The sequence below is a fragment of the Coffea eugenioides genome, chromosome 11, assembly GCF_003713205.1.
Source record: "Coffea eugenioides isolate CCC68of chromosome 11, Ceug_1.0, whole genome shotgun sequence".
Taxonomy (NCBI): Eukaryota; Viridiplantae; Streptophyta; class Magnoliopsida; order Gentianales; family Rubiaceae; genus Coffea; species Coffea eugenioides.
In genome coordinates, this window is record NC_040045.1 from 43,208,435 (window position 1) to 43,236,380 (window position 27,946).

General features: G+C 35.2%; 4 protein-coding genes across 4 annotated transcripts; 2 read left to right on the forward strand and 2 right to left on the reverse strand.

Annotated features, from left to right (window-relative positions):
- Positions 1–96: 96 nt before the first annotated feature.
- Positions 97–2,039, reverse strand: LOC113753909. Its single transcript, XM_027298183.1, has 2 exons — positions 1,708–2,039; positions 97–201 (listed from the first exon to the last, which is right to left on the reverse strand). Exons 1-2 carry the CDS (start codon positions 1,963–1,965, stop codon positions 124–126), a joined length of 336 nt encoding a protein of 111 aa, XP_027153984.1. The 5' UTR covers positions 1,966–2,039; the 3' UTR covers positions 97–123.
- An 895-nt stretch (positions 2,040–2,934) lies between these two features.
- Positions 2,935–5,160, forward strand: LOC113752642. The gene is made up of 4 exons (XM_027296734.1): positions 2,935–3,315; positions 3,770–3,892; positions 4,701–4,803; positions 4,915–5,160. The coding sequence occupies exons 1-4, from the start codon at positions 3,221–3,223 to the stop codon at positions 5,158–5,160; spliced, it is 567 nt and encodes a 188-aa protein (XP_027152535.1). The 5' UTR covers positions 2,935–3,220.
- Positions 5,161–6,035: 875 nt separating this feature from the next.
- LOC113753649 lies at positions 6,036–7,716 on the forward strand. Its single transcript, XM_027297858.1, has one exon. The coding sequence runs from the start codon at positions 6,151–6,153 to the stop codon at positions 7,576–7,578; it is 1,428 nt and encodes a 475-aa protein (XP_027153659.1). The 5' UTR covers positions 6,036–6,150; the 3' UTR covers positions 7,579–7,716.
- A 3,512-nt stretch (positions 7,717–11,228) lies between these two features.
- LOC113752643 (transcription factor MYB106-like) lies at positions 11,229–13,035 on the reverse strand. The gene is made up of 3 exons (XM_027296735.1): positions 12,900–13,035; positions 12,659–12,788; positions 11,229–12,174 (listed from the first exon to the last, which is right to left on the reverse strand). Exons 1-3 carry the CDS (start codon positions 13,033–13,035, stop codon positions 11,229–11,231), a joined length of 1,212 nt encoding a protein of 403 aa, XP_027152536.1.
- Between the last annotated feature and the right edge of the window lie 14,911 nt (positions 13,036–27,946).

The following is a 27,946-nucleotide window of genomic DNA, read 5'->3' on the forward strand; positions in this document are numbered from 1 at the left end:
GAGTATATATCAATAGACTCCACAAATCTGCTCTTTGAACTGATTAAATTTACCAAACAGCAGTAACTCATAGTATAAACTTGTATGGAGCACAAATAATTTTTAACTTCATCGGAAAAACCCTTACTTGCAACGCACGATTACTGGCACAGGTTTCAGAGCCTTTGGTCCATTTCTTATTCCTCTCTTGTGTGGAGAGACCTGCATGATAACCAAATCTCTTGAGCTACTCAGATGCACTCAATATGTCAATTCTCCTAGTTATGACATATAACACACATGTAGATGCTCGAAATTTTGCTAGTTTTTCATCTATAGTTCTCAAGACCAATTCCAGCTTTCTGTTGCCATAAAAGTTAAACAGATGACAAATAAAAGTTTCTAGTGATAAACCTTTGTAAGAAAGAAGCTGGTTCCAATTGTGTTTCAGCAATCTTGTCACATTTTACTGATACTTCTGCTATTTTATTGATCCTGAAAGATATATTATAGACCCACCTTCCCCATAGACTAAGGGTGCAAACGAATCGAGCCGCTCGCGAGCCGGCTCGATTCAAGCTCGACTCGAGCTCAAGCTGGTCGAGTCAAAGTCGAGCTCGAACTCGAGCTCAAAATATTAAGCTCGTTAGCTCACGAGCCGGCTCGCGTTATATATTTTTATTTTTTATTTTAATAGTAAATTTACATAAATATCCTTAATATTTTATTATTTATTAAGAAAAAAATATTATTTTATTTATTTTTTAAAAATAAAATAATTATTTTTATTTTTTCGAGCTCGAGCTTCACAATTGTCAGCTCGTCGAGCTCGAGCTCGAGTTCAAGTTCGATAAAATTAAGTCAAGCTCGGCTCGATTAGGTCAAAGTTCGACTCGACTCGACTCGTTTGCAACCCTACCATAGACATTATATCAGAAGTGGAATATGATATCAGAGTGGTCTTTAGCTATTTTAGTCATCATAAAAGAAAGTCGAAAGAAGACAACTCCCAATAATCCATGAACTAAAAGGAGATATTACAAGATCATGAAGCCTACAAAATCCATCTTGGCTCTTGCTTGATAGTATTCATGAAAAAAATCACAATACGTCTGCCATTGATGGCCTCCAAACAACTACTCTTCTCGTGGTACTAATTTATAAAATTAGTTGCTCCTCACATGTATGTGAAAACATATTCAGAGATTGAAAATCCCTTTCAGACCATGCTTCTTCTTCAAATGCCCGTCTACAACCCCCCCGCCCCCCTTTAAAACTGTAATTCTTTAAACTCCTCAAAATTGTGTAATATAACATAAAATTCAACTCAACCCCGAAATTCCAAAAGCTAGCAATAAAATCCCATTGCACTTCAGTCAATAACATGAATTTTTCTTCCTCCCCACGATGAAGTTTATTCCTCCCAACACTAAATCCTATAATCTATCCTCATTCCCCAATAAAGGAAGAGGCCATTCCCATCTTACAAGTCCGCTGAGGAATGAAGTTCAACCTACTTCCTTATAGTTGTTAGCCAACAAGTTAAGAGCTTTCTTTTGTCTTTTCTCTTCCTTCTTATAGTAGAACACGGTTTTACAGTTTCCACGATCCAAGTTAGGCTATTCACAAGATTACAGGCAGATAATTAATCGTGAAAATGACAAAAATACTGGACAATTAATGACATAGAAACCACAAAATACAGTAGAAGCCTAATATCCCATTTACCTTCCTTTTAGGGACAGCCATGAGCTCCATGGAGCCGTCGATGAAAGAGAAGCCCGGAAACTGAAAACCGATGCTCTTTTCAGTGGAGGTGTTACCGGACTCGGGGAGAACCAACGGCGGGGATGTGGTGGTGAAGTTGTCCATAGCACCGTGAAGGGGTGCTGGTTGGGCAACGGTGTGGACCCACCTCCGGAGGCCTAAGCTGCCCGCGACGTTGCCCGCCGCCGCATTTCTTAGCATGGACAGCCTCAACGCCATTTTGCTCTTGCCTCTCTACTCTCCTGCGGAACTTGGCCGGTTGCCCCAGTTTGTTGGATCCTAGTTGATTTGGGGATTCATTCGGGTCGACTTGGCCTGCTCATTCTAGCCCATGCTCACCTAGTAGTAGGCCCAACAAAGGGCACTATAATTGCAAATATGGTCCCCTCATATTGCTGAAAGTGTATTGTATTCTGCGCTAAACAAATTTGAAATCTCCTTTTGGTCACCTTTTCTTTTCAAAAAAATTCATATTTAGTGAGGACTGTAGTATACTTGCGAAAAATGGATTAGCTTAAAGGTCAGGAATAAGGATTGGTTTGAATGAATTATATGTCATGTATTTAAATATGTATTCGTAAAAAAAAAAAGATAGGGAAAAAAAAATTTTAGAGGGAATGACTAGTGAGGTTGGTTGTTGAGCATAGGGATGCAAATGAATCAAGTCGATTCGAGTTTCGATCTAATCGAATCGAGACTCAACATAATTTTATGAAAATTGAATTTGAAATCAAGTTCGATGAGTTCAAAATGTCAAGTTTGACCTTGAGTTAAAAAAAATAAAATTATAATTATTTTATTTTTAAAAAATAAATAAAATAATAATTTTTCTTAACAAATAATAAAATATAATGAATATATATGAAAATTTACTATTAAAATAATATATATATATATATATAATCGAGTTCGAATCAACTCACGAGCTAATGAGTTCAATATTTTTGAACTCGAGTTCGATTTAATTAATTCAAATTCGACATTGACCAAACTCGAATCGAATTCGGACTCGAGCTACTTTGCTTACAGCTCTAGTTGAAATGATACTAGTATTAATCTTAACATTTTAAAACATGCTTAGATAGTGAATATATAGGAAAAATATTGGAAAAATATCAGAATATTTGCAAATGTTAAGGACTATATCTGCAAAGTCACCCCCCTAAAAAGTCCCAAAAAGACGAACAGTCTAAACTTTACTGGTCCTTCTCGGCCGTCAATCGTAATTGGCTCAATCAATCCTCTGTGAATTTACCCTAATATTGGTATTAGTTTCCTCATTGAATTTCGGCAATGAGTTGTATGAGAGCTCCTGGTGTTTAATTTAGCAAAGAAGGGAAGATTTTGCATCCATAGTACTACATCTTTACATGCGCATTTGATGGGATCTATTTACTGATTTCATTCTTCTGGGCGGGACGTAGTGATTGAATTATACCGGAAGCTGGTGGTTCAAGGGCTGACTGCTGAGGCCATGTCGTTCATGAAAGGAGATTTGCTGACGAAAACAAGAAAGCTAGTCAAAGGCTTAGCCAAAGTTGAACCCCTCTGGCTTAAAGCTATGGAGCAGTGAGTAAAATTACATCCTTTTTGTTTCGCTTATAGATTTTCAACTTTTATTGTCAAAAGGAAAACTGGAATTTAGGTAATTAGTTCAAAGAGTATAAAATTTTATTGTCAAAAAGAAAACTGGGATTTAGGTAATTAGTTCAAAGAGTATAAAAATTCAATCATTTCATTCCAGAACCATTTGCCGATTGATAAATCTATGTAATTTATTATGGTTAATAAGTAATGTTCCCTCACACACATATAAACATGCACACATAGGCACACACTTGTGTAAAGTTTAAGCCTTTTTGAGTTAAAGTGTGTATTAGATGATTTTCCAGTCTGGTATTATAAGGGATGATATTATTTGTGTTTCTATTTTAATGGAAAGATAAATAAACATATGGGAGAGGATCACTTTTTGTTTGTTGGGGTTTTAACTATAGTCCGTGACTTATTCTATACAATGCAGGGCACCTCCGGTGACGTTTCCTCGCGCTGAGGGCACGATTAAGCCCATGAGTCTGCCTGAGGATGTTTACATCAAGAAGTTTTATAAGAAGTATCCTGATTCCAAATATCAGGATCCCATCAAGTATGGCTTTCTGTCAATTTTTTTTTTGTGTGTGTTTCAGTACGTGTTTGGATACAACCTTGTTGTTTTTATGTTGATAGGAAGATGGAAAAGGTAGGGGAGAGGGTTGGGCTGGGGGGAAAGGAGGATTGAGAAATTATTCTTTTCTGTTGTCCTGTAGTTGCGTATTGTTTTTCTGCAGAAAAGTTCAAGGGAATATTCTAGTGGAAATACAATCTGAGGTTGTTTCAACAATGTGAGTTGAGTGATGGAGATGCGAGGTATTGTGAGTATTGAGAGAAAAAATTTGAGGTTTAGAGGTCCATGCTGCTTCTTTTGATTGAAGTTGTTTTTTCCTTTCTGTTTTGTAATCTAAACTATCTAAATTTTTATCAATCTATTTATTTATATTGATTGGATTATACTTCTGGTTTTTATAATGCTGTGTCTGAATTTTTTATGGCTTAAATGGTTCTACATTCATCTGCAAAATTAATATGTCTGTGCCAATCGTTTCGGAATTCTGGAAGCCAGATTTGAAGAGATTGAGATATAACTGCTTTTTAACAGCTTGTGCTTGAAATGAAAAGACATATGAAGGCTTATATTGCAAAATGCGGGTGCCTCATTACACCTGTATTGCTGGATGATGCAAAAGGAAGAGATGAACAACCTAAAATATCTGGAGGTTGATTATTGAGTAGATTTTAATTGTCATTCGAAGCCTTATTGCTGCCAAGTTTGAATTTTGTTATCCTTTAAAAGGTGTAGTTGAGGTTTCATTTTTGCCCTGCAAGTCAAAATTTGACTCATTCTTGTTACTTCACAGAATTTCTGGTTTCAATCCACCTCCAGCCCGACTATTTGGCTGGCGAGTACTAGAGTTGACGGAACAGGGAGTTAGTGAAGAAGAAGCAATGGCTCTGGCTGATGTATGTTTTTGTTTCTTTTTTTTTTTTTGGGTGAATTTTGTCGGTGCTGCATCATATTAAGCCGCTCACTTTTTCTCTGGTGTTTCAATTTTGTAACTGTTTATCCAACAGATGGAATATCGGTCCGAGAAAAAGGCCAGAAAGGAGGCTTACTCTCGGTTGAAGCAAATTGCAAAGCTTCAAGGAAAGAAGCCACCGCCTAATCCATATCCAAGTGCTATCAAGGAAATACAGGCTAAAGAAAAGAAGTTTGTAGATGACCGTTTCAATAATCCTGAGACAGTTAAACTTGCGGAGAAAATGAGGGAGGAGAGGGCTGCAGATTGGCAGAACAGAAGAGGTGCCGGTGACTGGTGAAAAGCTGGATTCAACTTTCATTCTGCGACGTTAGTTCTCATGCTTTAAAAGAATTGACTGACCTTGGGATTACACGGCTCAGCTAGACGAGGATATTTTCTCCATTGCATTAGATCGAAGGTTGTGTTTCAAATTGGATCGGTTATATACATGACTGTATTGATAAAAGTCTCGGGAATTTCTTGTTAATCCTCCTCGCCTTTTTTGCTTTATGAAGCGAGAACGGCTTAGTATTACATTATTGTTGTCATGCTTTGGGAGTAATAAGCCAAAGTAGTTTGGAGCATGAATATAGGCTTCATGAGTTGTGAATGACCTTACGACTGACAATTCGCTTTCCTGATTTTGGATTTCTGCTCCGGCTGGATGATCCTTTAAATTATCCCGTTCAATTATTACTCCTCTCAAGAAGTCTTTCTTTTTCTTTTATTGATGATCCCTTGAGCAACTTTGGTATAAATCAAGCCCTGCATTACTTACTCTTTCCGGGTTGATTTGGTTAAATGGCCCTAATTTCTTTATCAAACCTGAATGTTAATTTCTTGATACTGATCGGAGTCAATGGTACCTTTCTTGCTGGAGAGGGCAGAGCACCATTCTGATCATCTATCTATTCAAAAAAAGATGGCTTCCTTGATCACTTTATTCACCAAATTTAAGTCTTATCATGCCTCCTTTGATTGAGCTTTACCTCTTTTTCCAATCTGTAAGATCTGAAATATCTCCACTTTATTTCATTTTCTCCGGAGTCCCTGGTTGCACATCTCCTTTTTCGACATCTGTATAAACACAACATAACATATTTGGGAAGGCAAAAAGATAACTGAAATGTATCCAGGAACGCCCTTCCGGTCTCGAGCGCCGCAAACCTCATTCCCACACATAGCACGCAACCGCCAAGCTGTCAGCTTTTTATTGGCTGTTGAACTTTCGAACTGATCTTTCATTACAATCTCCTCAAGCTCTCTCTCTGCTTCCATCCCTCCGGCAATGGACTCTACAGCCACAACAGCAATCTCCAGCGCCAAGTCCATCAATGCCCTTTCAACTTCAGCCAACAACACAAAAATAACTAACTTAACTACCTCGACTCCAACTTGGTCTCAGACTAAATCAAAATTACCTCACTTTTATGCCTCGAGCAGCTTTCTAAACCACTTAAAATCCAAAAATCCCCAGCTTAAGAACAAAAATTCGAAACTTTTTCTTCTTCATTGCTCCGCAAAGCCAAATACTGACAGAAAAAATGCAACAGATGATAATTTGTCTCTTCGGTCCGGTTCAAATTCAACAATCCCAGAACAAGCAGCAGCATCACCTACAAATGAAGGGCTTTCATCATTTTCAAGGGGTTTGGTTTTTGATTTGGGATTGAAGGACTCGTGGGATAGTGCTGAAATTGGCTCCCCTGTTGTAAAAAGGTTCATTGGTGATGAGGAAGAAAGATGGTACATGTGGTACTGTGGAAGGTCAAATGGGAAAGATTCCATTGGATTGGCAGTTTCAAGTAATGGGATTCATTGGGAAAGAGGTAACGGGCCTGTTAAATCAAGTTCTGATGTGGGGATGGTCATGAATTGTAGTGATGATTGGTGGGCTTTTGATACTCAAGGCATTCGGCCTTCTGAGATTGTCATCATGTCTAGTGCTAAGGTTAGAGTAAACAATTCTCTTTATTGGCTATACTACACTGGCTTTAATGATGAAAAGATTGAGCCTTTGGATAATTCTGTGGCGTTTAAGTTGAGTGATCCGAAAAGGATGTATTATAGGTCATTGCCAGGTTTAGCAATGAGTCAAGATGGGAGGCATTGGGCAAGAATTGAGGGGGAGCATCATAGTGGAGCTCTATTTGATGTGGGGTCAGATGGGGAGTGGGATTCCCTGTTTATTGCATCTCCAAAAGTTGTTTATCATGGGGCTGGTGATGTGAGGATGTATTACCATTCTTTTGATGCTGAAAAGGGACATTTTGCAGTTGGGATTGCCAGGTCAAGAGATGGGATCAAGTGGGTAAAACTGGGGAAGATTATGGGAGGAGGGGGAAATGGTATGTTTGATGAACTAGGAGTAATGAATGCTCATGTCGTTAAGAATAGAAAAGATGGGAAATATGTGATGGCTTATGAAGGTGTTGCTGCAGATGGCAAGAGGAGTGTTGGATTAGCTGTTTCTTCTGATGGGCTGAAGGAGTGGAGGAAATTTCAGGATGGTCCTGCGCTAAAGCAAAGCGAAGAAGATGGCTGGGATTGGGAAGGGGTAGGATCACCTTGTCTAGTTCAAATGGATGGGGATGCAGATGAATGGAGATTGTACTATAAAGGAACTGGCAAAGGGGGAAAGACGGGGATTGGTTTAGCAGTGTGTGAAGGAATTGAATTTGCTAGTTTTCAGAGATGGACAGGGTTTCACCTGTGACTTGTCAGGCATTTTCTCCCCTGCTCTTCACCATATGAGGGGGTGAAAGATGACCTTTGCCTTTGGTTCAAACATGTACCTTACTTCATTTGTAAATCTGGTACTACAAGCTAAAGAGGAGCAGTCAGGCTCGTGGCATCAGGTCTTGGATTTTTATTTTTTTTCCCTCTGGTTCCTGCAATTATTACTATTATTTCTGATTATATGGCCTTTATATAGGATTCGGTTTCATGATCTTTTATTGCTGCTTTAGTTAAGCTATTTGGAATGGCAGCACTTTGCTTCAAAAAATTGGCTGTCCTTGGGATGTTTGTTCAATGTTGTAGCACACGATTGCTTTGGTTTTCTGGGTAAACAATGCGAGAAACATATATATAGTCGCCTATCATTTTCTGTTAGGCCGAGAACAGATGGTGATCATGAACTCACCAGACACTCAACCACATATTTCAAACTACAAAAATGAAAAGTTGCTAATTAACACATTCTTGATGATCTTTTTTTTTTTTTTTCCTTTCAACTCATCTGCTTTCTCATTGGCTTTGGTGGGCCAGAGGTTGGAATGAGATATTGCATGAAGACCTGACTTGATTGTGACAACCAGGTCCAAACTTACGCCTATAGGCCTACAGAGGATAGTAGCCCAAATCAGATGATGTTCGAAATTGGTCCAAGCTCTGGCAAATAAAAGTACACAACAGAAGCGAATAACTTTAATAGGCCAGACTTGTGAATAAGTCACATCTACCGTCGTATTGATTTTTATTGGGCTTGCGAGGGGCCAATTTTGGTTGTCAGATAAACTCAACATCAGCTTTGGAATTTCTGGCCCAGCACTTGGAAGTGGCTCAAACTCAAATCTAACAATTTAGATCTTCAATGTCACAAACTGTATTTCTGTTCTAGGGTTATAAATTAATCTAATCACGTCCAACATCTTAGTATTTAAATATGTTTAATTATTGTGATAAATTTAAAATTTTATTTAAGTTTAACTTGTTTATTTGCTGAACCAAAGTTGAACACTTTTTTTTTTTTATCGAATTTAAAAGTTATCGAACATAAAATGCGATGCAAGTTTAGCTTGACTTATTAATTAACCAAGTTCGAACAAATTCTTATCAAGTCGAATTTGATTCGAGTATTCATTAGTTTGATTCATCTTTCAATACACCTCTGGACAAATTAGAGACAACAAATGACCAGTGTCAATACAAAGCCGTACTCTCTGAAGTTACATTGAAGGTTTTAGTGGACAACAGATGGTACAACTGACAAGATACACGAACAATAATTGAGGAGGCGTCAGTCGGACATAAACATGCATTCATGTTATAAACTGTTTCGGTGTAAAGTTAAACGAATACTGAAAATGTTTAAGATAGAGACTGGCGATGGTGTTACCATTACTTATGAATCTCCAATATCCCCCCCCCCCCCCCCCGGCGGGTGAAGGGCGAAGCCAACACAGTACTGTTTCCACAGGGTGAGTAATGCTCACGAGTATACAAACTTCATATAAGTTGCCATTACAGGTATAATAGATAGATGATTGCGTTTCTGCCCTTTAAAAATAAGCAATCAGGAATTCATCAAAAAAAAAAAAATTCCAAGTAATCAGGAAAAGAATCAGCACAGGTTTTGTCATCGATTTATTTTTCTGTTGTGATATGCTTTTGGTTAGATCGAAAAACGTCTATAGCTAGTACCAGAATGCGTACAAGTCTACGTACGTAGTCTTAGCTGCTACTCAAATAAGCCGTACGAGATTTATATTATCATATTATTATTCCAAAGGAATAAAAGCGAGGCTTTATCTGCATAACTATAGAGGTTAATCTTCTATTCACTAATAGCATCTACACTATTATGGTTGGATGTATGTCGCCGTATATGTAAATTTTAGAAATTTAAAGTCAAATTATAATTAATTGTCGTGAATTATAGAAAATTTATGCTAATTATAGACGTGGACTTTCTTTTTCCACATTTCTTCTTCTTTGCAATTTGCACACATTGACAAACATAATCAACCACGCGAATGTATTAGCATGCACAATTCACATAACACAAATACAACATCAACATAGGCATATATTCCGAACCCTCTATTTTCTCCTCCTGACTTGGCCATGCCAGTATATTGATTCTTTTATATGTCCAAAGAGCAGGGCCAATCAACAATTAATGCTATTCTAATAGCAGTTTTGGAGCAGAAGAACGGAGGAGGAGCTTGGCATCTTCCGAAAGAAGAAGAACAGTAAAGAAGAAGGAAGGGGAATTTGAGAAGTTAAAGAAACATGGCGGCAAATATAACTCAATCAGGTGTTTGCTTGAACAGAGATTGGATCTAATCGCCACCAAAATCCCTTGTAGGAGAATTCATGGCACTCATTAAATGTCACAAAACCTACCAAAGCCCAACATTCTGCAAATGCTAGCCCTAGCAATCGGCGATGACAAAACACATGCAACCAACATTACCACTGTAGTTAGCCAAACAAGAGTGTTCAGGACGAACGTCACGTCACACAAATAGCTTGTGCAGGCGGGATAAATATTGGGACAAGCGGATTAAAATGAACCACATTCTCCAACAATAAGCACTGTGTGTAGTAACAGTTACCAGCATTTTAAGTCGTACGTAACAGTTACCAGCATTTTAAGTGTTAGTGTGTTTGCCTTGAAAAAAATCTATTAAACTCAAGCACTATATATGACTATTTTTTACGCTACATCTTCTTATTTATGGTATCGTTGAGATCTTAATTAAGGAGGATCTATTGAACAGCGATGATGCAGTCACACAACAACTACTCTGAATGACGTCTGTGTTGAACCAAGATAAGGTTGGCTTTTCCAGTTGGCAGTAAACCTATCCATCTTTCGTACATTTTGGATCACCATATCCAAGAAAACATTTATGTTCGAAGATAACATTACATTATACGTCCGATAAGATGATACAAAACAAAGGTAAAACAGGACCATTGGACCAATGATTAGATGTGAGGGTGACATCATAAGTAAACCGAATAAAATTAATGAACTTCTGTGTGAAGTACAATCATAGGAGTATGTTGAGTGGGGAAGTCAAGTCCCATGAATGTCAAGAAATATCTAATGGATCAAGTTCCTCACAGGTTACTAACTAGAAATTTCGTAGTAGTATTCGTGTATATATATCAACCAAAAAAAAAAATTCTAATGGATGTGCTCATGATTCTAAGATCAATTAGATATCTTGTATAGGCCGCATTGTCAAGCATTCGGCTTTTGGAACCAGTCCTATATCGTTTTATCTTCTTGGTAAGACAATGAAAATTGTATAATACTTGCCAACCAAAATGTAAGAAGATCATGTCATCAGATATGGCTACATCAAGTACAAAATAGTTACTAATAATTAAAAGATTAAGTACTATATTGAGTAATGTGGCTTTATTTTGATGGCACGGGCTATAGAAGCTTGGGTGTATGATTTTAGCGATTTCCCTGCACAACGAAAAATACCTCAAATACTCGCTTATTATTCCTAATCTTTCATTACACTTCTTCATTAAAATTTAACCTAAGTAATTGCTCAATTGAAATAGCAACATCCCTAAAGCTCAGTGGTACGTTATAGTATCACGTATTCCAACAACACATCAAAAAAATGGCGAACCCAATGCAGAAATCTCCTCATTGACTATATTGTTCCAATATTTTTGGTTGTCTTCAAGATCACCACCTGACCTGTAACCAAGACTCTGATATGATCCAGTTGGGTTATTGTTTGAGTCATCGATATCGGCATCCGCGAATCCTTCCATGAAACCTGGAGACCTTAAAGAGAATTCCATAGTATATGCACCACCAACGGGATCAAAATCACATTGAACGTTGACATCATGATTAAGCTGCATCATGTTCCCGGTTGTTGACTCCATTTTTTCTCCAGTCACTTCTAGCGGGTCATTGTTCTTTGGTGTATCCAAATACTGCCAAGTGCTCGTACCGGTTTCTTTCATGTCCCGCGCTTCGCAATTAATTGTCGAATTAAATGGTAAGTTTTCTCCAGTTAGACGAGCAGCACTTGACATGGCGAATGTGTTATCTGAAAAATGCAATGTAGAGGTTGGAGACTGAAGGCTTCCAATGGCAGTACTGAAAAAGCCATTGGCGTTCTTTGTTGTTGTCCATGTCCTTTGCCATGCTTTGAGTATATCAAGACAATGAAAATAATGCTTTTGTACCATTGGTACCATTGGCTCCAATGGTGTTACTAGTCGTGAAACTAATGCTTTTGCTAGTGGTAATTGAGCTGAGGCTGGAGGGCTGAGATGAGAATGATTAAAGGCGGTGGACAACGACAGCAGTTTGGACTCGCGAACAAGCCTGGATTCTGCTTCAAGACGAGCACTCTCCCATTGAGCCATGTGACTGAGGTTGGCGGTGTCTTTTTGGTGAGCAGAGCCGAGGGCGTTGGTCTTTGGCCTATGAGTTGATGGATCAATTCCCATCTTGGTTAGTCTCTTCTTCAAATGTGTGTTCCAGTAATTCTTTATCTCGTTGTCTGTCCTCTTTGGGAGGTGAGTTGCTATGGCTGACCATCTGTATCAATATCAACCAATATAAAGAATAAGTATTGTATAAAAAAAAAAAAAAAAACAAATCTGAGTTATTACTTTTTCACCTGTTAAAAGTTTTGGCAAAACCACTATCCATCTATAACATAAGGATGGATATACCCAAAACTTAGGTCTTGTTTGGATTGCATTTTTCTGGATTTTTTTGTAGAAAAATTACTGTAACGATTTTATATATGTGAAGTAAAAAGGATAATTGGAAAATGTATTCACGGAAAACAAACGTAGCAATTTGAAATTCAAATTACTATTCAAACAAGGCGTTAGTGTTTGAAAATTGTGTAATTTTCAAAATCACAATGTCCACCACTTCGCAATTTTAGAAAGATACTTGTGGTAAGCATTTCTTAATGAGTTTGCTTATTGTTACTAAGAAAATTTCTCAAACCTTCAAAGACAAAAAATACCAACTTGTATAGAAACTGGTGGGTAAAAAAATTCCTTTTTACCGGTTTCCAAGAAGTGCATGGAGTTGAATAATGGTCTGATCTTCTTGCGAACTGAATTTTCCCCTCTTGATATCAGGCCTTAGATAATTAGTCCACCTAAGTCTGCAGCTCTTGCCACATCTCTCCAGCCCTATTCACAACCACATTGCAAAAGTTTTCAGCACAAAAGGAAATTAAAGGGCTAAAAATTGATATTTCTCCGCTACGTAAGGTGACGGGTGCAGGTAGATGATTTACGTACCAGCTTTTGCTGGGAGAGCTCGCCAACTGCCGTGGCCATGTTGTTGTTCGATGTAAGACAAGAGCTTTTGATCTTCCTCAGGTGTCCACGTCCCTTTCCTTAATCCCAACTTCTCGCAGCATGGTGACCTTCCCATTTTCAGAGCACTTATATGGAAACTTTCTAGCCAATTCCTCACAGAAGTGGATTCTAATCTAGTCTGTAGCTAGCAAAAGAAGAAATATAAGACAATGTCCAAAGTGAGGAAGTGAGAGATGGAGACGTTGCCTTAGTGCTTAGACAACACAGCGACAATATATAAGGCAAAGAATTAATTAAACGCTCGACAAGACCGAGCCGTACCAAAATGTCGCGTGACAAGTGGGAATCCAACGCCACAACTGACTCTTTTTTTTTTATTTTTTTATCAATCGTCAACCCTACTTCTACTCCTACTCCTATTTTATTTAGGGGGAGATCCAACTAGACCTATGAGGGGCTGATGGGGACAGAACCACCACCAGACCAAAACGGATACACCACGCACTCATCTGAATTTTTTGAAGAACCACAATTGTGACAAATTGGACCAAAGCCTTAAAGACTTGGCGGTGGCCATCAGCTTAAGGCTGATGGTTAACGCCACAACTGACTTGACGTAGCTATTTATCTGAATGAACCAACGTTCACTTACTATGTGATAATGAATGGGTTTTTTCATTGAAAGATTGACTAATAGATACTTGTTATAACATATCTTAATCATAATCAACTTATCATATGAATACATATTAATAATTATTATTTTTCTTACATAATTAAATATACTTTTCTTAATTAACATTTCTTTTCTGAAAATTTAACTTCTTATCTACATCATCTTACCGAGTACTTATTAAGCATCCGTAGGCAGGTCCACAAAAAATATATGATACAGGCACAAGTAGTAACGTAATTAAAGTAGGCTAAGTGATTCTAAACACATGTTTCAAAAACTGAGAATCGAAGTTGCAGAGCAGAAAAGTTATCACGTGCACAACTTCTTGTGTGTTGTGAGTTGTAGATTCAATACCTTATTGCTTATTATGATTTATTTGTGCAATCACGTATTAGAAGGGCTACTAATTTCACATCTGGTGTTTGATATAAATTGTTTTATATTCAGATATGTATGCGAAGTGAAAATCGAAATTGACTCAAAGCCAATGCGCCTCCGCAAACCCACAAGGCCACAAGAGCTAGACGGTGAAAACCCTTTTCCCTTATTTGCTCCGTGAACCAATGAGAAGCCTACGAGGCCATCTTTGTGGTCTAGGTGCATCAAGAATCTAGCCAGTGCAGGATTACGTACATATTGCTATGACAGAACTTCCAGGCAAGCTTAGGTGGTAAGTCAAGTATGGACTCGGAAGGTGACGTGACAATCATCATCCTAAATATTGGACATAATCTACAAATTAACTAAAACAGTATTTACTCATACTTGTATGATAATTTTTTTTTTTTTTTTGGTGCCTTAACTTAAGGATACAGGACAAGGGCACCCAAGAAAAAAAGCAGGAAGGGATAGACCCTCTATGAAAACTCTGAAATTATCTCCTTCGATTGCATACATTTTTGCAGGCATAAAATAGCAGTACCCATATAAAAAAATGTAAGTATTATTACAATAACAATGTGTTTTTTTTTTCATTTTGAGAAATCAATCTTTGCTATACAAAACTCAAAGCGAAACATCTCATTGCTTAACTTCCGAAGCAATTCAAACAATGACAGTTGCTAAGAAAGCCGTCTACTAGGGTCCGTTTGGTTCACAGACTAGATGAGATAGGATGACTCATCCTCAGATTATTAATCCTGAGTTGAATCATCTTTAGATTAACAATTCAAGTTATCTAGTGTTTGATTGGTTCTGAATTGGACATAATATGTTAAAAAATAATACTATCCTATGTTTGATTGGAGATAAGATGAGGCAGAATTACTATTTTAATGATCAAAGTACCCCTTAATTTGCATATTTTTTTAATAAAATAATTTAATATTTTATAAAATATTAATAAAAAATTCAATAAAAAAATTTAATATTCATAACTTTTATTAAAATAGAGTAGTTTGAAACTTTAGAATTATAAAGTAAAGTAAATCAAGGGTTTTGATATATAAAATTTTGCATTCACTTAAACTCAACCTATTTGGTCCCTTAAAAATAGATTTTGACTGAGTTTTTAAACCTAAATTTGAAATCCAATTAAATAATAGGCCAAGGTTTGGCTAAGTCAGAGTTAAATCAATTAAGACATAACCCATTTAAGAGTTTTACATGAGCTAAACTCAAGCCAATATAGAAAACTTTTCTTTGGACCGAACGTGAACTTTTTGAAGTCCTCATTCACACAGCCCAATTGATAGAATTGTGTATTTATGTAAAATTTGGTTAAGAAAATAAGCTTAGTAAGGGTAATTTAGTCCAAGATCAATATAGTCCTTTTATTATGATGTTAGTATGGGCAAATTAGTCAAAATTTTAAATTAATTAATAGGGATAAATTAGTCAAAAAATTTAAAATAATGGGTAGGGGCAAATTAGTCAAAAAATTTAATATAATTAGTAGGGGAAAATTAGTTCATTTATTATTATATTATTATGTGAGAGTATAGTTATATAATAGTCCGTATGAATCTGTATCATTCACAAGGGCAAATTAGTTTGTTATGTTGGTAGTGAGGGTATATTAGTCAAAAAAATTTTAAAATTAACCATTAAGGGTAAATTAGTCCATTCATATTATATTATCGTATGGGAGTACAGTTATATAATTATGAGAGTATAAATTTATATTATTTGTAAGAATAAATTAGTTTAAAATTTTATCATCTTATCTGTTAGTTATCCTAGAATGACTGATACCACCTCCTCCATGGAATTATTTTATTCCATGAATAGGGGATTAATTTGGTTACTTGGGATGTGTTATTTCATATATAAAATGCAACCAAATATAACATGACATGTGATGATTAATTCAATCTTGTGTCATCTCATGAACCAAACGGATCCTTCAAGTATTGTGTTCCGTAAGTATGTCTCATTTGCCACATCAACTAAAGCTTATAAATTTTACAGAGTGAATGTCAATTTAGCCTTTCAAATGGACCAAAATTAATGTCAACCATCCACATGAGAAAGTCTCAACATCTCAAACAGGCAAAAAAAATCTCAATTAAGTCTCTTGAACAAGAAAATTTATACTAATTACGCTATTCAGAAGGGACTGGCAGAGTGGTTTTCACAGAATCATTGAAAGGCTAATTAAATGGTTTATTGGTGATCAAAGTTTTGTTTAGCCAATTTGGCTTTGCTAATTTTGATGATCAGCCTAACCAAAGTAACATCCAAGTGGTTCTAGTCAACTCAAATAAACAGGTGTTATTTTCGAACTGGTTATTCATTTCTTGGTTGAACGTTTTATGATTAGTCTCTTCAAATTTGACTGACAATTTAATGGCACTAATTTGGCTATAACAACTCAAGTTGGACTTATCTACAATTGGGCTTTATTGTTATTCTTTTTTTATATATAAAATATATTTCATTAATGAAATTGCACTAATGATAGAAATTAAATCACATCCGAAAAAACTAATTTAAAAAATTTTACTATGAAACTCCAAACATATTCAAACATCAAAATAGAACATTATAGCCCCATGTTTGTTTTAATCCGTCAATTTCGGAATACTCCAATTCCAGAGAAATACCTACATTTTCTTTGTCAGTTGGGCTAGGATCCCACTCTTATATATAAAAGAGAAAATGAAACCTCAATAGCAAATTTCACTGATTGGGACAAATGTTTAATACCAATTCTATAAAATTCTACCCCTCCTGCTCGTACAAATACGGGTGCAATTGCTCATTCGCTATCCTCCTTCAGAACACCGTTACCAATTAATTATTTGGTAGATAGTTTGGATTTATACATTCAATGGTAGTAATAATATTGCCAGCAAATGTTTGGTAGTAAAAATATTGCCAGCAAATGTTCATTCGCTATCGTCCTTCAGAACACTGTTACCAGTAAATTATTTAAGTTCCCATTTAGATTGCTAGCTTTTTAGGGAAAATTTTTGAAAAATTCTCCTGACATGTTTTCTTAGTTATATATTTTATCGATCTCAAGTATATCACATCTTTAGAGTTCATATTTTTCTACTAGAAAAACTCTCAAAAACTCCAATTCTATCAGGCTCTAAATCATTTGCAAATCTTGACGACGAGATGATTGCACTGTGTAATCAAGCTAATCAGTAGTGATGACCATGCATGCATGTTTTTTACTACAGTAATTATTTAGGAACAAGCATGAATCTAAAACTTTTGACAAATTAACCTTCTTGTCAAATCTACGGAGCTAGAAAAGTTTCAGTGTCCTCTTTTAACGGCCGGCTGTTACTCTTATCAATTTCTCACATCTCCAAATTCTGACGTTTGCAGTACACGTTGTACAGTTTTTTTTTTTTTTTCGGAAACGTTAGAAGGTTAGTACAAGTTGTACAGTGGCTGGAGAGAAATGGAAACTTATCTGCTGTTTGGGATTCTGAGCCCTACTGTTCTGCATAGTATATAAATATGTTTCCTGTTTAGTCTGATTGCTGTATTGTGTGTTATTACAAGTATACATTCCCTGCTACCCTTTTTTTTTTTTTTTTTTTCTCTCTTTTGCGTTAAAGGAAAGAAAAGAAAAGAAAAAGATATCTTGCCCATTCTGAGTTGTAGAATTGGAACTAGTTTTTCACTAATGCTATTTACTCAATCCTCTAAAATCTATGACCATTTGGTCCTTCAAGTTTTATTTCAGTTTCGTCCAATATAATTCTTTAAATTTCTATGTCGACCTATTTTACGTTAAGCACATATGGAAAATTTTTTCAATCCCTTTGTACGCACGTTGTATAAATACATCGATATGATAAGGGTCCCAAATGTTTGTTCTCCACTTACCCCGCGCTGTCAATGTACACCATCTTTGCCTTCACGTGTTTCGCCATTATGCTACAGTAACACCTTCAAGCAAATTAATCACAAATTGTACTACTGTTTACACCCAACATCATAATTGTTCATTTTTTTTTCTTTTGAACAACCGCATTAAATTTGTCCCCTTCTGCTCAACATTAATTCGATGAACTATAAAATTGAGATGGTGCTGAAACCAGACTGCAATGGACGAAACCATATCTAAAGAGACCTGCAATGGACGAAACACGGTGCTAATGCCCAAAATCCAAGTGATATATATCTCTATATATCTATAGAGAGAGAGAGTAGGTGATTACCAAATGTACTCATTTGAGGAGGGCCAAAGATCTTATGTTTTCCAATTGTAGGTAATGATCTTCCAAGTTTTGGAAGATTTTGACGCATTCTTAATGGGTAAATCTTTTTGATAATATTGGTTCTTAATCCTGGAACCCAATTTCTCTTCTAATAGTTGTGTATTAGTTTGTCTACTTCTGCTCGTTGTTACGCAACATGTTGCAGCCAACAACTAGCCATATATATATCATGCGAATTAGGACAGTACTTTAACAATATAATTTCTCTTCTCGTAAATGCATGCCCGTCTCTGTAAGAAGTCTTCCCCATCTCGGTTGGGATTGAGATCCTCTACAAGGTGCAGTTCAAGTTGGGAGATTGGAGTGGTCTGAAATAAAATAGAGGAGATTTATAATCGGCATACATGTGTAGTTACATTATGTTATATTTGTATATTTGGTGGAATCTGATATATCTTAATCAAACCCTTCGCTCGAGCTCGATGACGACTCGGATTTTAATGTGTTAAAAAAAATTTTATTTTATTTTATTTTATTTTTATCTCACTGTATTACTACGTTAATATCTACATTTGTTATATTAATATTTACGTCAATGTCTGCGTTGTATTGTACGGTTGATTCTTGTGGCTGCAGAAGAAGCTCCTGATCCTCTCGACTGTCACTTGTCAGGGAGGCTACTTGACATCAACTTTATAATGCTGCATAGCTTCAAATCCCACAATGCCGACACAAAAATCTTTTACGTGACAAAGTTTCCTAACTTGCCATAAACACATTTGAAGTCTCGTTTCGGGATCACCTCAGTCTGGGTTGGAAGTTTAATTCAATATCCTACTAATTGTTAGGACAACAGAATCTAGCTTGGACGTTATTGAACTCGTTTTAAAGTGCTGATCATAAGCACTCATCTAATTGCACGTCAATTCGTTAATCAAATCAATTAAGATGTTGAAATGAGCCTGTATCAACTATCAAAGGCAAGAAAGAGCATTTGGGATTGAGATGGGCAATGTATGGTGGAAGTTAGATTTTTGTACTTGTAGTACTATTAGGGCACAAATGTCTCGTCCCAATACGTACATGGGTCACGCAATTAGCTTTTAAAATTTTGGGTGGTAAGTGGTAAATTATTCATAAGTTACTGGAATTGTAATTGAAACCCAATGATCCCAACGTCACATTTTATGTGTGTGCGTGTGTATATATATATATATATATAATTTTTTATATTTAATAAATATCTATTTTAAATAGTTTAAATATATTATAGTTATTTTTTTAATTTTCATTTGAACTCGATTTATGCTCGAACTTGAATTCAAACTCAAGCATGACTTTTTACAAAAAAGGAGCTAGATCGAATTCCATTCTAGTAAAATTAAGTTGACTTGACTAAGCTAAAATATGTCCTGACTCGACTCGTTTGTAGTTCTAATACCAGAATTCTCCAAATTGAAATTAATCAGAGAAAGCGATTAAGAGATCATAAACATTTGTATGACATTGACATAGAAAGATTGTTATATGAGATATGAAAATTAGACTTGGGCATTTGGTGTCTTTCACTTTGAGCCCCCGAAATTGGTTGAACTAGTGCAGATCGCAGAACCCGAGTTCTTAAATTTAATTTCTAATTAGTTAGATCTACAAATTATACTTTGAGCCGACTTTACTGCTCATTGGCTCCAAAACCACCACTCCTACACCACTTGGGATTCTCGGTGACATATTTTCTATGCCAATCCAATGTCACCTCTAATATATCGCCAAGTGTCCTGTTATTATTTGCACTTTAATTTTTTAATAATTCAAATTGGTTTGGTTTAATACAAATTTTCTTTACCCTCTAAAAATTTTGAACCAAAATTAACCGATCGGTCTAATTCAAATACCATCACTTTTAAGTTAACCACCCACGATCTGTTGCATTGGGGAAAAAGAAAAAGAAAACCTAAACAAAATTGCCTCCAAACTCTTTCATCGGTGATTGCTTTGAACAAAGCCAAAAAGAAACAATCGGCAGTGGAGACAAGGAATAACATAATAAATATGAGCAGGTATTGAGTATTTACATGGATACAAGGTGAATAAACCTGCCCTTGTTCACCAAAACATTTCTGCTGCGAATGTGCTGATTGATCAACGAAACAGACCTTTGCTTTCTGATTCGGGTCTCCACAAATTACTTACTAATGATACTGTCTTCTCAGCACTCAAGGATAGCGCTGCGATGGGATATTTGGCTCCTGAGTACAGTCCTACTGGCCGGTTTACAGAGAAAAGTGATATTTATGCATTTGGGGTACTTTTGTTTCAAATCCTTTCTGGGGTTCGAAAAGTAAACTTAGGAAAAACTCAGGACTTCATGGATAGAAATCTCCATGGAAAGTTCTCTGAACCTGAAGCCATCAGCCCAGATTCTGTGCATAATTGGACTTCTTTGTTTCCAAATATTTATTATATTATTCCTTGTCTCCACTGCCGATTGTCTCTTTTTGGCTTTGTTCAAAGCAATTACCGATGAAAGAGTTTGGAGGCAATTTTGTTTAGGTTTTCTTTTTCTTTTTCCCCAATGCAACAGATTGTGGGTGGTTAACTCAAAAGTGATGGTATTTGAATTAGACCGATCGGTTAATTTTGGTTCAAAATTTTTAGAGGGTAAAGAAAATTTGTGTTAAATCAAACCAATTTGAATTATTAAAAAATTAAAATGCAAATAATAACAGGACACATGGCGTAATATTAGAGGTGGCATTGGATTGGCATAGAAAATATGTCACCGAAGATCCCAAGTGCTCCTACACTGCCTCACAGATTTAGAAAATCCCGATAATATAGAACTTGGGAAATTGTTGTTGTTAGTTTTGTCACTGAAAAAAGAAACAAAAAAAAAAAAAAGTAGGGTAAAATTTACTCCGAACATTAACATGAGTGCTCTGACATTATCGTCAACTAAACGAAAAACCTTTCTTAAAAAATCTCTTTAACTAATTCTTTATTCTATATCTTTTTTATTATTTTTTTTTCCTAACATATGCATACACGTTTCTTAAAAAATCTCTTTAACTACGTGTACCCCATCCACTAATCACAATTATGCTTTTTGCTAGTTAAAAGTCGATTTCACTTTAAGAAAAGATAAATTTGTTATTATAACTAAAATTTACCCTAAACATTATTAACATGAGTACTCTGACATTATCGTCAGCCAAACGAAAAACCTTTCTTACTATTTTCACATGATTTTGTCACTTTTTTTTTTGTGTTTGAGACCTAATCTCCACAAACTTTAAAGTGTGTAGATGCTGCAAACTGCAAAGACAAAACTGTGAGTAAATGGGTAGACATTAGGGCCCAAAACACGTCCCATCATGTGACAGATACTAATAAGTGAAAATTGTCATTTGCTCCTCTGGCCCAGTTACAACTCTTTGCTTAAATCCTCCATTTCCACGCTTTCAAGCAGACTCGGCCGAGCACGTGCCGAGCATTTGATCTAAAATCTAGTACAGGAGTGTGTAGTGGTGGTCCGTTAAGTCAAACATATGTTGTGGTCGTCCGGAAGCTCAAATCTGGTCTCGTTTCCCCATCCACATTAATATGTTCTGCACTAATTCAATAAAAAATTACAAAAAAAAAATCCAGAGGGCGATAATTTACATTTATTATCCGGAGGGCGGCCACAAACTTGACACTTAAAACACAGGGAAAATTGAAAAGATTTGAGAGCCGAACCAAAGATGTCACAATCACTCTAATATATCTACCCACTAAGTTAGTTCTTGGGGACACCCTATAAATTATTGACCAAAAAACATTAAAAAAAGAAAAGAAAAGAAGAAAGAAATAGTACACGCATCTTTCAAGTGTTAAATAGCCATTACAGTCTATATTATTGTTATCGAAGTTGAAAAGTCTGAACCTTCTAAATATGAGCTAGCTATATAAATTGTGTTATGTAAATTGAGAGTTCGAATACTGTACCTGACAAATGGAGATGGGAAGGGTATAGGAGGGATGGGAAGGATAAAAAAAAAGGACAAATTAAAAATAGACTACTATATTTGTTTCTACATCAAATTTGATAAGATAGGACAACAAAACAAACAATTGTGAGCTCCGTATGGATTAAGTGTTTTTGGAAGTATTTTTTAAAAATTTTACTATAGCGATGTATGTGAAAATAAAATTTTTTGCTATAAACAGTTAAGTGATTGTAGAGGTGTTTTTTAGGGTGATTTTGAGAATACATTTTGGGATATTGTTTAGAGTTACAATTTTGTGAGATATTTTTTTAAAAATTAATCAGCAGCTACCAACCTACCACCGATCACCACTACCACTTCTTTCATCCATCATCCTCCCTCTTCCTCTCCGTCCCTCTTATTCTTCAATTGCAACCAAAGTAGGGGGGAAAAGAAGGGAAGAAAGGAGGGGAGAGTGGGGAAGAGAAGAGAAAAAGGGAGGAGAAAGATGGAGGGGGAAGAAGAAGAAGGGAAAGGAAAAGGGAGGAGGGGGGAGGGAGAGGGAAGGAAGAGGAAGGAGAGATGAGAGGTAGGGTGGCAGTGATGTTGATGGTGGCAGTAAAGGTGGAAGAAGAGGAGGGGAGAGGTGGTAATGATGGTGGGCGGTGATGTGTGGTGAGTGGTGGTATAGGTAGAACTAGATTTTTTTTTAAAATTTTTTTGGTAAGTTATATCTAAGATTTTATGTGTTTTTTGAGTTATTTTTAGAATGTTATTGTAAATTCTAAAAGTAAAAATAATTTTTTTTAAAAGTACGAGTCCATACAGAGCAATGTGAGTTATTTTTGCATTTATTTTTGGGAGTTATTTATTTATACATTTGAGGCTTGATCAATGTGAGCTTCAACTAAATAAATAATAGGGACATTTTTTTTTTCCAACAACGATACGTTGTATAACTTATTCTATCTTAATCTAGGAGGAGGGGGAGCGAAGTTTGTGTTAGGAGTTAGTGGGTATACATACCCAACTAAACCAAAAGAGTGTTATGACACTACCTTTAGACTTTTATTTTTTTTTTGGCTGCAAGTGAGGGTTTCAAGAAGGGACTTAAGTCCTTTCCTGGTTAGCTCAGTGGTTAATAATAGGGACACTTCATCGCCAATCTTTGGTCACATGCTCCAAGGTCGGACATGATTTTCAAATAATTTCTCTCATCATTAATTGTACCTTTATGACACAATTTGTACGACGTAGGCTTTAAATGGAACACGGGAACAGGTATCAATGCACAGACCTATTCAATCAAGTTCCGGTATAATTTTGGTACCACGAATAACTGTTATTTGATGAAATGTCTTTTTGAGTGTTTGGAGATAAATGTAAGGGCAAAATGCCCAAGTGACCCTCAAACTATTAGAAAATTTAACTTTTAACCCTCAAACTATTAACTAATAAGTTTTAACCCTCTAACTAATTAAAATATATAATTCTAGTACTCCACCAACTTGAGTCATTATGTTTAACAGAGAGATAAAAGATTCATAGGATGCTAGTGGCCCTCAAACTATTACAAAGTTTAACTTTGGACCCTCCAATTATTAACTGATAAATTCCACCCCTCCAACTAATTAAAATATATAATTCTACCATTTCCATTAATTTGAGTTGTTATATCAAACAGAAACATCTATTGATAAAAAATTTGGAATGTGCCCAATCGAGTGTTTGACAAATTAAGAAGATTTAGATCTAGTGATGTAAAGTTTGGAGGAATTTCATCAGAGAATTGATTATTTGAGAGATTTAAAAAGTTCCAATTTGGAAGTAAACCAAGACTTGTTGGAATATTCCCAAAAAATGAATTGTATGCCAAATTTATGCCATTAAGAGAAACACATGAACCCAATGAATTTGGAACAACACCAAAAAATGAGTTAAATTCCAAATGAAGACAAACTCAGTTAATTCAAGTTGCCTATCCTTGTTGGAATTTCTCTATTCAGGGTTTTGGGTTTAGATTTTTAATTGATTTTGGTCAAATTCAACAATTGGAGATTTGGTAAATTAGTTTACGAGTCAAATGAGGTAAAATAATTTTACCCTAGTACATATCCTGTGAAGATAAAGACATCCATCAATTATGCCCTTACCATGCACGTGGCGATATTTCTATTAGACATAATAGTTCAAATTGACAGAATGGTTAGAATTATATGTTTTAATAGATTGGAAGGGTAAAATTTATCAGTTAATAATTGGAAAAAGTTGAACTTTATAATAGTTTAAGGGCCACTGCTACGCATGTCTTGCTATTTTTGTTAAATATAATGGTTCAAATTGATGAAAGGGCTAGAATTATATGTTTTAATTAATTGGAGGTTTAAAACTTATTAATTAATAGTTAGAGGGTCAAAAGTTCAATTTTGTAATAGTTTGAGAGTCATTGAAACATATTGCCCTAAATGTAATAGAGTCATTCAATTCAATGTATGTGAGGTAAAAAAGTGATTAAAAAATGCGTTAATGTAAAACTTTTTTTTTTTGGGAGAAAATGACAATCCAAATGTGTCCTCAAATTTTTTGAGGCCGACGGGGTGAAAAAATTATTTCGTTATCTATGACTATGACATTGCTCGTGACGGTACTAGACTGGGGAGCTTTACACCTGTCTTACCTCCTGTGCCTATATATATGGGAATGAATAAGAAACACCATATATGGTAGTATCCACATAAATTTGGGCGATTTGCATGCCTATTTTTTGTGTGTACAAGTTTTGAATTAATTTTTTTTATATATTGACAGTATATACATTTTTATTATTAGATGTATGACACATAATTCGAATTTAAATTTGAAATCTAAATTTTATATATGTGTCGTGTATCCAACCGTAATAATGCATACACTGTCAGTATATATACAGGATTTACTCATAAGTTCTACCCAGGATATCACTCCAAGTTATTTTTGGTGGCTCCCATTTGGCATCCAGTTAAATGGCTTCTGCTTCTGTGACATCAAGTTGATGAGTGTGAAAGATATACTCCCTACGAGTAAGACGAAATTTGGGACTTAAATGCTGTCTGTTGCAGACCTAAAACGACTGAATTCTTTTGCCAAAACACTGTTGCCAACTTAATTTTTTTGGACTCCAGAAGTAAATGATGGCAATGATGGTATAGGCTCAGTTAATCAATCAGCCAAAATAAATAGCTGTAGCGTCGAGTAACAGTCGTTAGGTATGCATCATCGCTCACAACAAGTTCGAAAATATAAATATGCCTTTAAAATTGTGGGGACTTCAAAAACTACTCCAGTTGCAAAGAGTAAAAGACATGTAATTTCTTTAGGAAGGCAAATTATTTCAGTAGCACATAAAAAAATAAATGGGAAATAGTAGCGTCCCACGCCCACCTCATGTCTCATTTTTTTTGTTTCACTTGAGGACTCGTGATGCTCAAGGTAACGTAAGAGTCCAACGATAACGACGCAAAGATTCAATTCTCTACCACAATATTTTGGTTAGTTCCATCTTCCGGAGGATTAAGAAAATTCCTCTCCGGAACACTCACTTTCCCCGCACTTCGTTTGAATTGAAGGGAATGGAGAAATCAGAAAAAGAGAATCATTTTCCTTAGTTACAGAGATTTAAATAAACGAAGAAAACTTATTGTACTTGAATAACCCTTTGTACTTGAATAAAAGTGTTTATTGAGAAGTCAAAGCTTTAATTTTTATTATTATAAATGATGGTCGAAAACGTAAATCGATGGAATAAAGAATAGAGTGCTTTTCAAGGAGCGAAGGCGAATAAAATGCAGAAGATTATACCCATTCAGATTTTACTACTACTCAAGAATCACTTCGAGAAAAAGTAATTATTGTGAACAACAAATTTACAGTAAATGTATATTTCCAAAACAACTCAAAAAACACCATATCATAAAAACTATGATACAAGGTACCCAAAGATCTGTGACCCCCCTAGTGACTTGCAAATAAAGGTCACCATCGACACTGTCACAAAGAATTGGGTTCCATTCTTTCTCTTCTTTCCTTTTTTTTTTTCTCAACTTTTATTTTTGGTGGTCCTAATTTCTCAAACTAGGCATGGAAGTTGGTGTGCTACGTCGTTTTCCATCATTCGTACCAGGAATTTCTGTCTATTCAAATATTTTCAGTTTCAAAAACAGCAATGGCTTTAAGCAAGTTATTTTTCCATTTCATTCTCTTGACTAAAAGGTACATCAAGCGGACAAACTACTATATAGAGTTGTAAAACTAGAAAAAAGGACAAAAAAAAAAAAAAAGGGTTCCTGGCCTAGTAAGGGTGGTCCAATAAAGATCATTAGGATTTAAATTAACCAAACGAGCTTGTTAATTTGTTTTGTGTGACTTGCAGCAGAAATTTCAATTCTTCAATTCGAATGCAATAAACTATTAAACCCAAACATTAATTAGGTTGTCACCCGAGATGGGATAATCCTGCTGGCGTTGAAGTTTGAATTGGATGCATTTCCATTGCTTCGCCAACTAAGACAATGCTAATCCAAACGGAATCAAATTTTTGCCATGTTATTGCCTCAGTATCCGAAATGTTTTTGCCGCAGCAACATTTCCATGCGAGGATTAGATCTCTGTCACTGTTCAACACTTCTTATTGACTCATGAAGGATATTATAGGGTTTATTTGGATAGTTTATTATTTGCACAAATTTATTTGCTTGTATTTTAAATATTTTTTTCAAACACCTTTTTATCTCACATGCTTTATATTTAAAAAGTATTACAGTATTTTTTTTTGTAAAAAATTATCCCAAATAATCTCTTATACCAAACACACTTATAATTATTTTAATTAAAACTTACTGTGGCAATAAAATTGTGGCCGTCTTCTTAATCTTGAAATGTGCCGAAGTTCCCTGTTTGACGCGCTGCCAAAGGCATAAACCATATGGGCACTGGCAGACGATTCGTTAGCAATTTATTTGACACAACATATGGATAATTTTATAAACCTCCCTTAAGGTTTCTAACAATTTCACTGAACTCCTCTGAGATTTAAAAAATTACACTTACCTCCCTTGATTTGATAGTTTTAATAACAAAATCATAAAATAATATTGACTTAGTCAAATTTTTGAATGAATACCCAAAAATGCCCTTGTGTAATGAATTTTAATATATTTTTCTATATAATTATAAAATTATCTAGTATAATTATAAGAAAAATGTACCAAAATTTTCATGTCCATACCTACTATTTGATAAACAACTATAATAATAATTTCATTACTATGATAGGATACTTTTGATGATATTTTATTATGGATTTATATTTATAGGATAGAAAAGAAAATATTGAAATAATTCATTTATAGTTTTTGAATTTGTTGAGCAGTGAAATTATCATAATTTAGTAGTGGTTTTGGGCCATTTATTTTTTATTTTTTATTAATTTTAATACCAAAAAATAGAAAACAAAGATCAATAAAAATATAAAATTACATATAAAATTAACTCGTGGCACAAATCACTAGTTCGATATTTGGTTACAATAGAAACTAGAGATAATAGTGATAATTCTATAGTTTTATTGGCAAAAAATTAGAAAAGAAAGGAATAACAAGAAAAAGGAAAAAAAATAATTTTAAAACTCAATATAAGTATAAGCACACCAAATAAGGGAATTTCATTAAAATATTTAAGGGAAAAATTATCATTTTAAATGATAAGGGAGATATGTGTAATTTT

Bases quoted from the DNA above. Each gene is read 5' to 3' on its own strand.
- LOC113753909 (XM_027298183.1), bottom strand. From the start codon at position 1,965: ATGGCGTTGAGGCTGTCCATGCTAAGAAATGCGGCGGCGGGCAACGTC. The intron at 202-1,707 runs GTAAATGGGATA...GTTATCATGCAG, and splicing joins TGGCTGTCCCTAAAAGGAAG to GTCTCTCCACACAAGAGAGG.
- LOC113752642 (XM_027296734.1), top strand. From the start codon at position 3,221: ATGTCGTTCATGAAAGGAGATTTGCTGACGAAAACAAGAAAGCTAGTC. The intron at 3,316-3,769 runs GTGAGTAAAATT...TATACAATGCAG, and splicing joins TGGCTTAAAGCTATGGAGCA to GGCACCTCCGGTGACGTTTC. The intron at 4,804-4,914 runs GTATGTTTTTGT...TTTATCCAACAG, and splicing joins AAGCAATGGCTCTGGCTGAT to ATGGAATATCGGTCCGAGAA.
- LOC113753649 (XM_027297858.1), top strand. From the start codon at position 6,151: ATGGACTCTACAGCCACAACAGCAATCTCCAGCGCCAAGTCCATCAAT.
- LOC113752643 (XM_027296735.1), bottom strand. From the start codon at position 13,035: ATGGGAAGGTCACCATGCTGCGAGAAGTTGGGATTAAGGAAAGGGACG. The intron at 12,789-12,899 runs GTACGTAAATCA...GGTTGTGAATAG, and splicing joins AGCTCTCCCAGCAAAAGCTG to GGCTGGAGAGATGTGGCAAG. The intron at 12,175-12,658 runs GTAAAAAGGAAT...ATATTGATACAG, and splicing joins CATGCACTTCTTGGAAACCG to ATGGTCAGCCATAGCAACTC.